Source organism: Ceratotherium simum, chromosome 32 (genome assembly GCF_057802395.1).
Source record: "Ceratotherium simum simum isolate JZ-2026a chromosome 32, ASM5780239v1, whole genome shotgun sequence".
Lineage (NCBI taxonomy): Eukaryota > Metazoa > Chordata > Mammalia > Perissodactyla > Rhinocerotidae > Ceratotherium > Ceratotherium simum.
Window position 1 is genome coordinate 17039617 of NC_141931.1, and position 12696 is coordinate 17052312.

The 12696-nt window shown below is 35.4% G+C and overlaps 1 protein-coding gene across 2 annotated transcripts in view; it reads right to left on the bottom strand.

The window, feature by feature from the left end:
- Nucleotides 1-12696, bottom strand: part of STAM (signal transducing adaptor molecule) — a 72927-nt gene that overhangs the window by 43734 nt on the left and 16497 nt on the right. The window contains exons 1-2 of one of the 2 annotated variants that reach the window (XM_087420780.1): nt 10279-10363; nt 3680-3730 (exon numbers count right to left, since the gene is read on the bottom strand). Coding sequence is in view for 1 of the 2 variants with exons in the window: in XM_004425327.3 (XP_004425384.1) it covers nt 10279-10363 (85 nt within the window). In the remaining variant the exon portion in view is untranslated. Of the gene's footprint in view, nt 1-3679; nt 3731-10278; nt 10364-12696 lie in introns of those variants that run through there. The other variant, XM_004425327.3, reaches the window with a different exon arrangement.

A 12696-nucleotide genomic window follows, 5' to 3' on the forward strand; every position in this document is an offset into this window, starting at 1 on the left:
AACCTGACTTCTGATTTTGTCTCTGCTACTACTTTTGGACAAGTCACATTAAAATCTCAGGGCTGTAGTTTCTTCATCTGTGAAACGATCTCTACAGTCACTAGGATTTGGATTCTATAGGTCCCATTCTATAAAATATATAGTGTTTTAAAAATCACAGTAAAATACAAGTAAAATCATTGTCTAGGGCAAGTAAAGATGGGAAAATCAGATCTAATCAGATCCCATACCCTATTGCCTTGTCAAGGACTGGCTCCTGCTGCTCTCCCTACTTTCTCCTGAATCATCATCTCAATTTTCCCCTTACAGGGGATCATTCTTTTCAGGATACACAGACGTTATAACATAGTTTACCTTTGAAAAAAAAATTTCCCATTAAACAACCAGGTAAAGAAAGACTCCACTTAAATAGTAGCAAAAAGACAAAATACCTTATAAGAAACTTTACCAAAAATGTACAAAAATTATAAGAGCAAAACTTTAAAACACTACTAAAGGATACAAACAGAAAGACAAGCTATGTTCTTGGATAGGAAGATTTAATATCATAAAGACAATTCATTAATTTAAAACGAAACCAATTTAAAAAGAAACAGTTTTGTTTTTAAACTAGGCAAGCCAATCCTAAAGTTTATCTGGGGACAGTAGGGAGGAGCAAGAGTATCTAGAAAAACTCTGGAAAAAACAAATGAGGAAAACTAGCCTTACCAAATATTAAAATGTATTAAAAGCTTTAATAATTAAAACCATGTGGTAGCAGGACATGAAGAGACAATACCAATGGGACAAAAGAGAAAGTTCAAAAAATAGATCCAAATACATATGGGAATGTAACATATAAAGGTAGTATTTTCAATAAAAAAAGAAAAAGATGGACTATTCAATAAGTGGTGTTGGAACTTTGGGGTATTCAAACAGAAAAGAATAAAGTTAGAGCCATACCTCACACTACATAACAGGATAAACTCCAAAGAGATCAAAGACTTAAATGTAGAAAATGAAACCACAGGTACAGAGACTTTGGAAGACAATTTGGTGGTTTCTTACAAAGCTAAGCATAGTCTCACCACTTGATCTAGCAACCATGCTCCTAGGTATTTACCCAACTGAGTTGAAAACCTATGTCCACAAAAAAAACCTGTACATGAATATATTTTATAGCAGTTTTATTCACAATCACCAAAAACTAGAAGCAATCAAGATGTCCTTTAATATGTGAAAGGATAAACAAACTATAGTGCTTCCATATAACGAAGTATTATTCAGAAATAAAAAGAAATGAGCTATGAAGCCATGAAAAGACATATATGAAGTTTAAATGCATTTTGCTAAGTAAGAGAAGTCAGTCTGAAAAGTCTACATACTACATGATCCCAATTAAGACATGCTGGAGAAGGCAAAATTATAGAAACAGTAAAAAAAATTAGTGGTTGTTAGAGGTTCAGAGAGAGGGAAGGGAGAGGGATGAATAGGTAGACCACAGGACATTTTTAGGATGGTGAAACTATTCTGTGTAATATTGTAGTGATAAATACATGTCATTATGGATTTGTCAAAACCCATAAAACTGTACAACACAAAGTGAGCCTTAATGTAAACTATGAATTTTAGTTAGCTAATAACAATGTATCAATATTGGTTCACTACCTGTAACACATGTACCACATTAATGTAAGATGTTAATAATAAGGGAAACTGGATATAGGGGTTGGGTGGGTAATATGGAATTCTTTGTACTATCTGCTCAATTTTTCTGTAAATCTAAAATTGTATTTAAACAAAGGTCTATTCATTATAAAACAAAAATGAAACCATAAAGAACATATCAGATAATGCCACTAAAACTGTGGAGAAAGTCCTATATAACTCAAAATTCTATAAATCATAAGAAAATACTGATAAATCCAACTACATAAAAATCAAAAACTCCTAAATGGAAAAACATGTTGTTCCATTTAGGAAAAACAAACATTATTCTTAAGTCAAAAGAATAATGAAAAAAAAAATATATATATATGCAACTCATATTACAGACCAGATATGTTCCTAATAGATAAAGGACTCCTAGAAATGAGGTAAGGATATGCAGAGACAGTTCACAGGAAAGAAAACACAAACAGCTCTTAAACATAGGAAAAGATGTTCACCCCAGTAAAGGATAAGAGTGAGCCTTTGACTCGATGTAAGACTTATTCAACCTCAAGCTTCTTCACCTATCCAATCACTGAGAACTTGAGAACATACGCCTGTTATTCTTGTTTATACTAGTCCCTAAAAGCTCCTTTCCATCATTAAACAGCTCTGCATATCCATTACTCCCCAACTTCTGACACCTTTCCGCTGTATCCTCTAGAATTCACAGCCCATTATCAACAAAAGCCCCTATCTTTGGTCCTTTTACTCTACAGAAAGCTGGCTCTCCATGGAGTCTACTATTTCTCCTGCAGCCATCTTAAGTGGTAGCTTTTTGTCCTCTCAGGGCTCTTACACCTACTAAATGAGGTATGGGTCCTCTTCGCTCCTTCCAAATCATTCTCCCTCCCTCTTTCTTAAAACAGTACAGTCCTGATCATGTCAGACTGTCTTCCGTTGCAGTTCATTTACAAAAACCTCAACGGTCCCCTCATTTCTCAATGATTTTAATTCCTGGCTCACTGCCACTCTCTCCAACATTACTCCTGTCTTAATTCTCAGAGATGTTAATAACTATGTAAGTGATGCTTTCAACATCTTGGCTTTTCAACTTCTATCCCACCTTATTATCAACTGTCATGGTCACATCCTAGACCACGTCATTACCAATAATCGAAAACCCTCTATAATCTCAATTTCAAACATTCCAACTTTCATCTTCTATTTTTCTGACTCACTCACTCTCTCTTATACCCAACTCTGTACTCATTTAGGGCAACTCACCTCTGCTCCAGCTACTCTATATCTTTAAGTTCTCAGAAAGCACCAAGTATTCTCTACCTTGCTGCATTCATGCAGATGCTATTCCCTCTGCCTGGGACCTCTGCTTTCAGCTCTTTGCTTCTTCTCAACTTTAAAATCATAGCATTACTGTTATTCCCTCACACAAGTCCTTCCCTGAAAATTCTAAGCAGGCCTCTCTTTTTACTCCTCACCAAAGTACTCTGCTCGCTATCTTCTTAGCCTATTACCTGTTTATCTGTTTATTTCTATCTTCCACTAGTGGACTGTCATCACAACTGATGGCAAGGGCTGTGCCTGCTTTATTCACCACTGTATACACAAAGCATGACACCTAGCCAATTCTAAGTGTTTGTCAAATAAAAAGAAAAATGACTGCTGCAAAGAGAATGAAACCAATGACAGTAATTCTGCGATGTTAAGAAAGTGAAAGAGCATGGAAATCAAGATCACACTTTATGAAAAAAATTCTTTAATTTTATTCCTGTTGGAACTCTTCCCCTAATTTAAGTTATATTAAAGAATCCTAAGTATGAACTAGATTCTCATTTGTAAACTGGAGAAAGCTACAGTACCTAGAGCTGCTGTGATAATTACATGTTTATAAGGCACTTAAATACGAGCTGGCAAATGACAAGCAATCAATAAATGTTGGCTATTATTCTTAAAAGACTTTCAAAATTAAGGCCTGTAAATTGAGGATATGATTATAACAAAATATATATTGGAAGAGATGTTTCTCTACCTGATGCTGCCCTTCCAACTTGAAGATGTCTAGGTCAGAGATTACTTTTCCCTTAAAAAAAAAAAATCAGGAAATATTCTATCAACCTCCAGTTGAAAGTCAGAAACAGTCATAGCCCAGGTCTAGGACAAGACAATACAGAGCCAGTGAAAAACATTTTTAACAAACTCTTTCCCAAAGGCTTATGTTTATATTTTTCACAAAATACCAATAATGACTATCATTTTATCCTTCTAGTTATGTCTGAATAAATCAAAGATTTACCTACCCTCAACATCTATTTTTCACATATGAGAATATAAAGAAATCAATCAAAATTAACAGACAAAAGCTATTTATTATGTGAAGATATGTTAAAGAAAACTGCTACCACCATTCTGAAAGTTCTCTTGATTCTAAACAAACAGAGACTTTTCAGTCCATCATATGACCTCACTGGCTAGGCATTTTTCAGTACTTACTCACACACTGGAGCTGCACACTAAACATCATGTGAATATCTTAGGAAGGCAGAAAAAAATTTTCAGAATTTTTTTTAAAGTTTTAAGTCTAGCATATTCAAACATTTCAGGCAAAAAAAAAAAAAAAACAAAAAACCTATAACCTATACGAAGCAAATAGGAATTATATCTACTAGGTTTCCTGAGATTGATATAATTACTTGAAATTAATAAGTAATTGTAATTAATTACTAAAGTGTTAATTATTCTATATGCCACTAATCAAAAGTGATGTTGAAGTAGAAAATGATTTCTAAATTTATCAATTTGACAACCAGCACAATACTAATACACATTAAAAGAAATAACATTTTTAAGGCTGACAGGATACATTAAGGAATTAAGTAATTACAAACGTAGAATAGTGTATACAGTATGCTCATTGTCTCTGAATGGGGGGAAAATATATTCATATTTGTGTAAAGAAACAATGGAAACATACAAAAGAAACAAAAGTGGTTACTTATAGAGAATGAGAGAGGAAAACAGGCACAGGACTTAAACTTGTCAATGTGAATCTTTTTAAATTGTTTTAATTTTTGAGCCTTGTGAACATATATCTATTTTTAAAACAAAAAAGTACATGTTTTATATAAGCATAAGTATTTCTTTAAATCAATAAAAATAAATACACATACGTATGTTTAAAGAATAGTTTAAAGAACACAGGTTTAAAGAACAGAATACTAAGATTTTTTTTTAAGAGGAAGAATTAACAAGCGTTTTTCAAAACATCACTGGAAGCCATGTGTCTGGGTTAAAGTTCTGACCAAATGAAGTTTCACAATAATGGCTCTTTTTTTCCCCTTAAAACTTGAGAATATTTTCCTAACTACTACAACTCTAAAACAGATGACTCTTACCAAAAAAAAAGAGAAAAGGCCAAAAGGATTTTTAAAAATTATTTTCTTAGGGAAGAAAGACAAATTAATACAAATTATTTTACTTATGCACTAAATAATTCTACAATACATTGCTGGTTACAAATCATTTTGATAAAAAAAAAACAAATCTTATTGAAAGAGAAACACTTTCCCCAAAGTTCCCTCCACCATCCCTAAATCTGCCCTCTTAAATAGATCTGTACAGTTTATAAAATTACAGATTAACACATTAACACATTAAATGGCAACGCTTTGTTAAAAAACCTAGACTGTTGCCTAGTATACAAATAACTTTATGAATTGCATTCCAATCCATAACTTCCCTCTACTTCAACACACCCTATCTAAATTTGTCTCAGGAAAACTCACGTCCCCTTTCCTCTCTCACACCAAGTACCTGTCTCAGTCTTCTCTAAAGTACACCGGGTATCTAGAATATCTCATTGACAACCTACAATACTGCTCAATATTCTTATGCTTTCATCAGCAACTCATATGTAAACACATGTATCTAGGTTCCTAGATAACATAAACCAGATCTCCATAAGTTTCCCATAAACACTAATTATAAAATGATTTAAAAGATTAAAAACAGGGCCAGCCCGGGGACACAGCGGTTAAGTTCGTGCACTCCACTTTGGCGGCCCGGGTTCACAGGTTCAGATCCCGGGCGCGGACCAACCCATGGCTTATCAAGCCATGCTGGGGTGGCGTCCCACATACAGTGGAGGAAGATGGGCATGGATGTTAGCCCAGGGCCAGTCTTCCTCAGCAAAAAGAGGAGGACTGGCAACAGATGTTACGTCAGGGCTAATCTTCCTCACCAAAAAAAGAAAAAAAGAGGAAGATTGGCAACAGATGTTAGCTCAGGGCCAATATTCCTCACAGGAAAAAAAGAAACAAAACATTAAAAACAAACTATAAGTGGTTACCAGGTGCTGGGGGAAGAGGGAATGGTAAGTGGTTTAACAGGTGGAGGGTTTAGTTAAGGATGATGAAAAGCTCTGAAGATGGATAAAGATGATCCCACAATAATGTGAATGTATTGAATGCCACAATTGTACAGCTGAAAATAGTTAAAGTGGTAAATTTTATGTTATATATATTTTATCACAATAAAAATAAACAAATGACATCATAACTCCATCATAAATATCCCATAGTTTATTACTCACCTGAAAAGAACCTTAATAATTTTCTATTACTAAGTTGATCTGAGAATATATAACCCAATTCTGTAATAGTTATCCTTAGGCATGTAGACAGATCATCTAGGGTTCACAATAATTTTAGGGGCCCACAAGTTTTAATTTCTTTTAAAATCAGAAGAAAAAAATGAACTTTTAGGTCAAAGAAAATGTTTTAATGTACAATAATATACTTGTCTTTATAACAATGCAGTCATAAAATATTTTTATTACCTTTTTATGAAGAAAGGGACTCATGAAGGCAAAAGTGCCGAGGGCCCGTGAAAGTCATAATGTGGCCCTGATGCTTACTATTTCCTATTATGAAATTACCAAGGTACAGCAAGCAAGTAAAAGCACAACTGGATATGTATATAAAACATTATTCTTAAAGAGAAATCCCAGAAATGAGCAAATATTGAGGGTTTGACATTTTTTTAAAAACCTCAGTAATATTAGAATGGTATCTCAATTATTATTTAATCCTTTTCAAACAATTCTTTATTAAGAAGAGTTATCAAGAGATATCGCATTTACATAAACAAATAAATGCTTGGAAATTAATGAGGATTTAAAGGAACTAGAGAGCAATAACTATTAAGAGAGGGAAAAATAAGTGCAAGGAAAAAAGGAAGAGAAGGAAAGAGGGAAAGAAAAAATATAGATTAAAAGGACAAATAGAACTACCCCTCATTATTTAAATTACCAGAGTTGAAAATACTTTTTAAGTAAATTCATAGCTTTAGCATAATGTCAATTAAAATTCCCAAAGGATAAATGAAATATTAAGGAATATGCTGAGAGTATGCTGTCCAAAATAAATTTGAAAAAATAAAAAATAAGCATGTATCTGAGCCTATTGATACTAGATAAAAACAAAAAACAGACAAACAGGAAATAGTCTTTTAAAGCTACAAATTAGTACATTTTAAATATATGAGGACAACATGGATGCACCTTGAGGGCATTATGCTAAGTGAAATAAATCAGACAGAGAAAGACAAATACTCTATGATCTCACCGAATGTGGAATCTAATAAAACCGAACTCATAGAAAACAGAGCAGACTAGTGGTGGCCAGGGAGGTGAGGGCAGGTGAAATGGATGAAGGCAGTCGAAAGGTACCAAATTCCAGTTGTTAGATACATAATTTCTGAGGACATAATGTACAGTATGATGACTACAGTTACTAGTAGCACATTGTATACTCGAAAGTTGCTAAGAGAGTAGATCTTAAAAATTCTCATCACAAGTAAAAAATAGGGAAAAGAATAACAAATAAATGTTTCTAGTATAATAACATTAACAGGAAGAAAAACAAATTGATCTCTTCGTCTTCATTATACATCATACAGAATTTCAGATGGGCTACAAATTTATTTTTTAACTAGAAAAATAAGGAATATTTCTAGTAATGAAAGAGAGTTTGTCTTTTCATTTCAAGCAACTAATCAAATTATTATAAAAAGTATCTACAAAATGAAGAATATCAAAGTAAAGATAAAAAGAAAATTAACAGAGTGAAAAGACGAGGGACTTTGCAACTGGAACACTAGATAAAAGTTTTATCTCAAATATACAGGGATGGAGCTAGGTTGACACCCAGCCCTCAACAGACAAACTGTCACAAATAGGACTTTAATCAAAAAGAGGCAGAGTTGCAGCCATTTAGCCATGTGCCAGGTACTACTATAAACACTAGATACATGTTTATATATATATAAATTAATCTCATACTCACAACTAGCCGCCTATAAAGAAGACACTGTTTTTATTCTTATGTAGCAAACTAGTAAGTTACTTCCCTAGTGTGACACAGCTAACTGGTTAGAGCTAGGATTTGAACCCAGGCAGTCTGACTCCAGAGTCCATGCTCCCAACCACTAAACTATTTGCTTCTTTCCACTGTACAACAAAAATTCACTGACCTTTCATTCTACAAATCTACGTCTACTAGACAGATATAAATTACTATAATACAAGACAAAACACAAGTAAGAATGGTTTTGAAAGAGTGCTTTGAGGATTTAGAAGACCATAAAATGATTTTCAGTAAAGGGGATAAGGAAAGGTTTTGTGGAAGAAATGATATCTATATTGGGTGTGGAAGGGTATGAGATAGGAAATGGGAAAAGAAAATATTCCACGCTGAAGGAACAGAATGACCAAAAGCATTAAATTAAGGTAGAAAAGCACTGGCAACTCAGACGCTTGAGTTGAAAAGAATGGTATGTATGAAAGAAGTAAATGGAAATAAATGATTCCAAGGACTAAGGAGGTTAGACTTAACTCAGTATGGAAGGTAAGGAGTAACATGGTCAGAGTTGTTATATGGCAACTCGATATAAGAACTGGACAGAAAAGAGATGGAAATGGAAAGAAATGCCAGAAGGTTAATTCACTAACCTAGGCATTATTAGTCTCAAGAAAAGTAAGGCCAATAGAAATAGAGAAAAAGGAATAGATACGTAGCACACAGTAGCAACTCAAATTTCAATTAAATTAAGAAACGAATTTAAGGAATTAAGGCACCAACGGGGTCAGAAAGAACAAGACTTAGTGTACTAAACTGTAAGACAACAAAGGGGACGAGGCCACACTCAGAGGTCACATTTTAGGGAACTTCACAGGGGGAGCATGTTAGGAGCCAGAAAGGGCTAGTGGAGGGGTAGAAAGGCCCTGAAGACAAACCGCCTGTGCCTGTTTTGGCCACATTCAAGAACTTAACTACGGAGACTTCCTAACCTCAACATTTTGAGAGGTGTTATGGAGGCAGACTGACGGAATTTAGTAATAAAATAAACGTGGAGGTGACTCCGAGGTTTTAAGCACAAACGAAAGAACAATCTTATCATTAACAGAGACAGGGAACAAAGGAGAAAAAGTAGGTTTAAAGCAAAAAGAGACATGAGTTCAGGTTGTGGATGGTGAGATTAAGGTTTATACAGTATGATATCCAGAAATAAGGCTGTGTCCACAGGACTAGTGCCTGGGTAAGAAAAATGAGAGCTGAAAATACAGATGTCACCCACATAAAGATATCTGGAAGTTGTGAGATTTCAAAAGAAAAATTATTAGAAAAGAAAAAAGGATTAGGAAAAAAACAGATCAAAGCAGATCAAAGCAAGTTTAAGGAACTATCTATATTTAGAAGGGAAGGAAGAAGAACCAAAGAAGGCACCATCACAGGGTTAAGATTAGCACCAGAAGAATCAAGTATAATACAGCAGTGCTCCCTAACATTTTTTCACATGAAAGTACATAAATAAGACAGTATTTGTGTGGCACAAAGGGGTAAATGAGGCTAATAACCAGATGTTGTTAGCATAGGAACTAAGGAGACCATTAATCTGTATACCAGTTAATCCACTCGCTACACTGTTTAGAAAGCTCTATATTACCAGTAAGTCTGTACGCCAAAAAGTTTAAGATTCTATTTCCCTAAAACTGCCTCTCTTTCAACAGTCACTGATCAGTTGGGTGGAATGTTGCAGATGTGACAAAGAAGAACTCGGAAATAACCACGAAACCTGGTAACTGAGAAATCACTGATGACTTTAAAAATCAGTGGAAAAATCTAGATTTCAGGAAGTCAAATATGGACATGGGTGATTGATTCAAGTTTCAATACTGTTACCAGTCATGTTACCCTAACTGGTTATAAGGAGTAATTTAAATGGAATGATTTCTAAAATCTTGCTCGCAAAAACATTCCCTTTTTTTTTGGTGAGGAAGATTGTCCCTGAGCTAACATCTGTGCCAATCTGCCTCTATTTTGTATGGTGGATGCTGCCACAGCACAGCTTGACAAGCGGTGTGTAGGTTCACACCCAGGATCCGAACCCGCAAACCCTGGGCCACCAAAGGGGAGCACGCAAACTTAACCACTACACCACCAGTCTGGCCCCAACATTCCCTTTTTAAACTAAATTGCAACTGTAAGATGCTTTATCTTCTAATTCTTGTTTTATTCGTGATAATAAAGAGCAAGAATGAATAAAAATCCTTTGAAACTTTGCCACACTTACCCAGTGCGAGATTGACCAACTTTATCACAAATATCCAAAATGAGGCCCCAATCCTCAGCAGTATTCATCTCACTGGTTGCTTTCTCTGTGTATTATAAAAAGAAATTACAGAAACATTATTTTTAAAAATCTTTAAGAGGTAAAGTGATCACATTCAAATTACCAAACGGTAGTAGAATTAAGTATCAACAACAAATCAGAATAGTTGCCAGCAGTCTGGTTAATGAGATGTTCAAATCCATCTTTAAAAAGGAGAGGGGGCACCTTTATTACCTACCACAATTACATTCACACTTCAGTTGCATGTTACTGAGTATAAAAAATAGACCACTGATTTTTTTTTATTAAAAAAAATTATATACAGGTCTACCCCTTTCTTCACACAGTATGTCTAAAATAAGAAATAATTTCATTACCAAATAATTCTTAGCTTTACTTGCCAGTGATGGAACAGAACTAGGCACAGATCTCTATCAAAATGTTTCAGGTAATTAAATTAATTAATGTTCTAGTTTTGTTGATTTCAGTTTCTGAGAAAGGAGAGGGGGAAATTGAACAAAAGAAAACCAAGCTTTGGGCCGGCCCTGTGGCTTGGTGGTTAAGTGCGCGCGCTGCGATGCTGGTGGCCCGGGTTCGGATCCCGGGTGCGCATCGAGGCACCACTTCTCCGTTCATCCTGAGGCCGAGTCCCGCATACAGCAACTAGAAGGATGTGTAGCTACAACACACAACTATCCACTGGGGCTTTGGGGGGAAAAATAAAAAATAAATAAATAAATAAAATCTTTAAAAAAAAAAAAAAAAGAAAACCAAGCTTTAACTGAACATTTTCCCTAATTAAAAACTTGACAAATTAAAAACATCAACAGAGGTATGGCAAATTGAACCCAATCATCGAATTTAGCTCACTCCCTTAATTACAATAAAAGGATTTTTTTAAGACAAACACACACAAGGAAAACATGAGAAGTGGTAACAGCAACAATATCTCAAAATCTATATAACAATATAGATACATGGTAACCTACTTATAAGACCCAAGAAAAGTGAATCATATATTGGCAGTAAGAAAAAAAGCTTAAGAACCAGCCTGTTTTACACCAATGAATTCTCAGAAAATTTGAGTAAGGAACGTCTGCAACTGCGAGTGAAAAAGAAGACTTAAGTTAGGCAAAATGAGTTAATGCTGTCTGAAATACAGGTAGGTCCCTACTTTGCCTCTCCTACTCAAGGGCTCTAGCAACCACCTCTCCCCTGCCTGAGCAAATGAGTGAAGGTTTGCTCTCTGGAGGTAAAGCAAAGTTTTTCTAGACAAGGAGACACCAGGCATAACCGAGACACAGGCACCAAAAATAAGGAATTACTCCTGGTTTCCAGTTGGGCATGTAAGGAGCTTGGAAGTTACCATTCCAACCTAACACATAAAAAGCTGAACAAAGTGAAATATCAACAACTCTTCTTAGATCCTTTAGAAGTGAGGTCACAGGGCAAACCGCTGCCCCAAAAATTAGAGACACAGACAGGTGAATACAGAGAATCACAACTTAGAGCAGAAACCAGGAACCAGTACTAGGGTATGAAAATCTACACTGTAATTGACAAATTGCTGGAGGCTAAGTGTGCACAAGTCTGAGAGTTAAAACTCCAGAGCTGCTCAGACATAATGGAGCCCCCACACTTGCTGAGTTTTACTTTCATGAGCTCTCCCAGGTTCTCAAGGTGAATGTCACAGAAAATTTTCCCTATTTTTCCAGCAGGGGAGGGGGAAAAGAAATCATTTAAAAATATACCAAAGTGTTCTCTTCTTCTTAGCAAGGCCTACTCTCAAGAGAAATTATTGTACCAGCACCTAACCAACAAGGGTTTTGCCAGAGATTAACCCACCCGGGCTAAGAGAAATTCCCAACTCCAGCTTGCTCTAGCCTTCCATGCAGGAGAAGAGGAATATTCAACTCTAGCCCACTCTAGCCATCCTGTCCCACCTAAGAAGGGAGAAAAATCTGACAAGCACGTGAGAAATTGACACCCTAGGGGCAGAGCCTCACTAAAAAAAGACTGAGATCTAAGCGCCAGACTATAGAACACTTCTCCTCTTCCGACACCTCACCAACACGCCACTAAAGGCTAGTCTTCCTTTTAACAAGTGCATCTTGCCTAGCTTTCAGCAAGCCACACTATAAGGCAAAACACATAGTTTGAAGAGACAGGGCAAGCATCAGAACCAGACTCAGACATGGCAGGGCTGTTGGAATTACCAGACCAGGAATTTTAAAAACTATGATTAATATCCTAAGAACTCTAATGGAAAAAGGAGACAACACGCAAGAACAGACAGACAAGGTAAGCAGAGAGATAGAAATCCTAAAAGAGAATCAAACAGAAATACTAGAGATCAAAAACAGTATAACAGAAATGAAT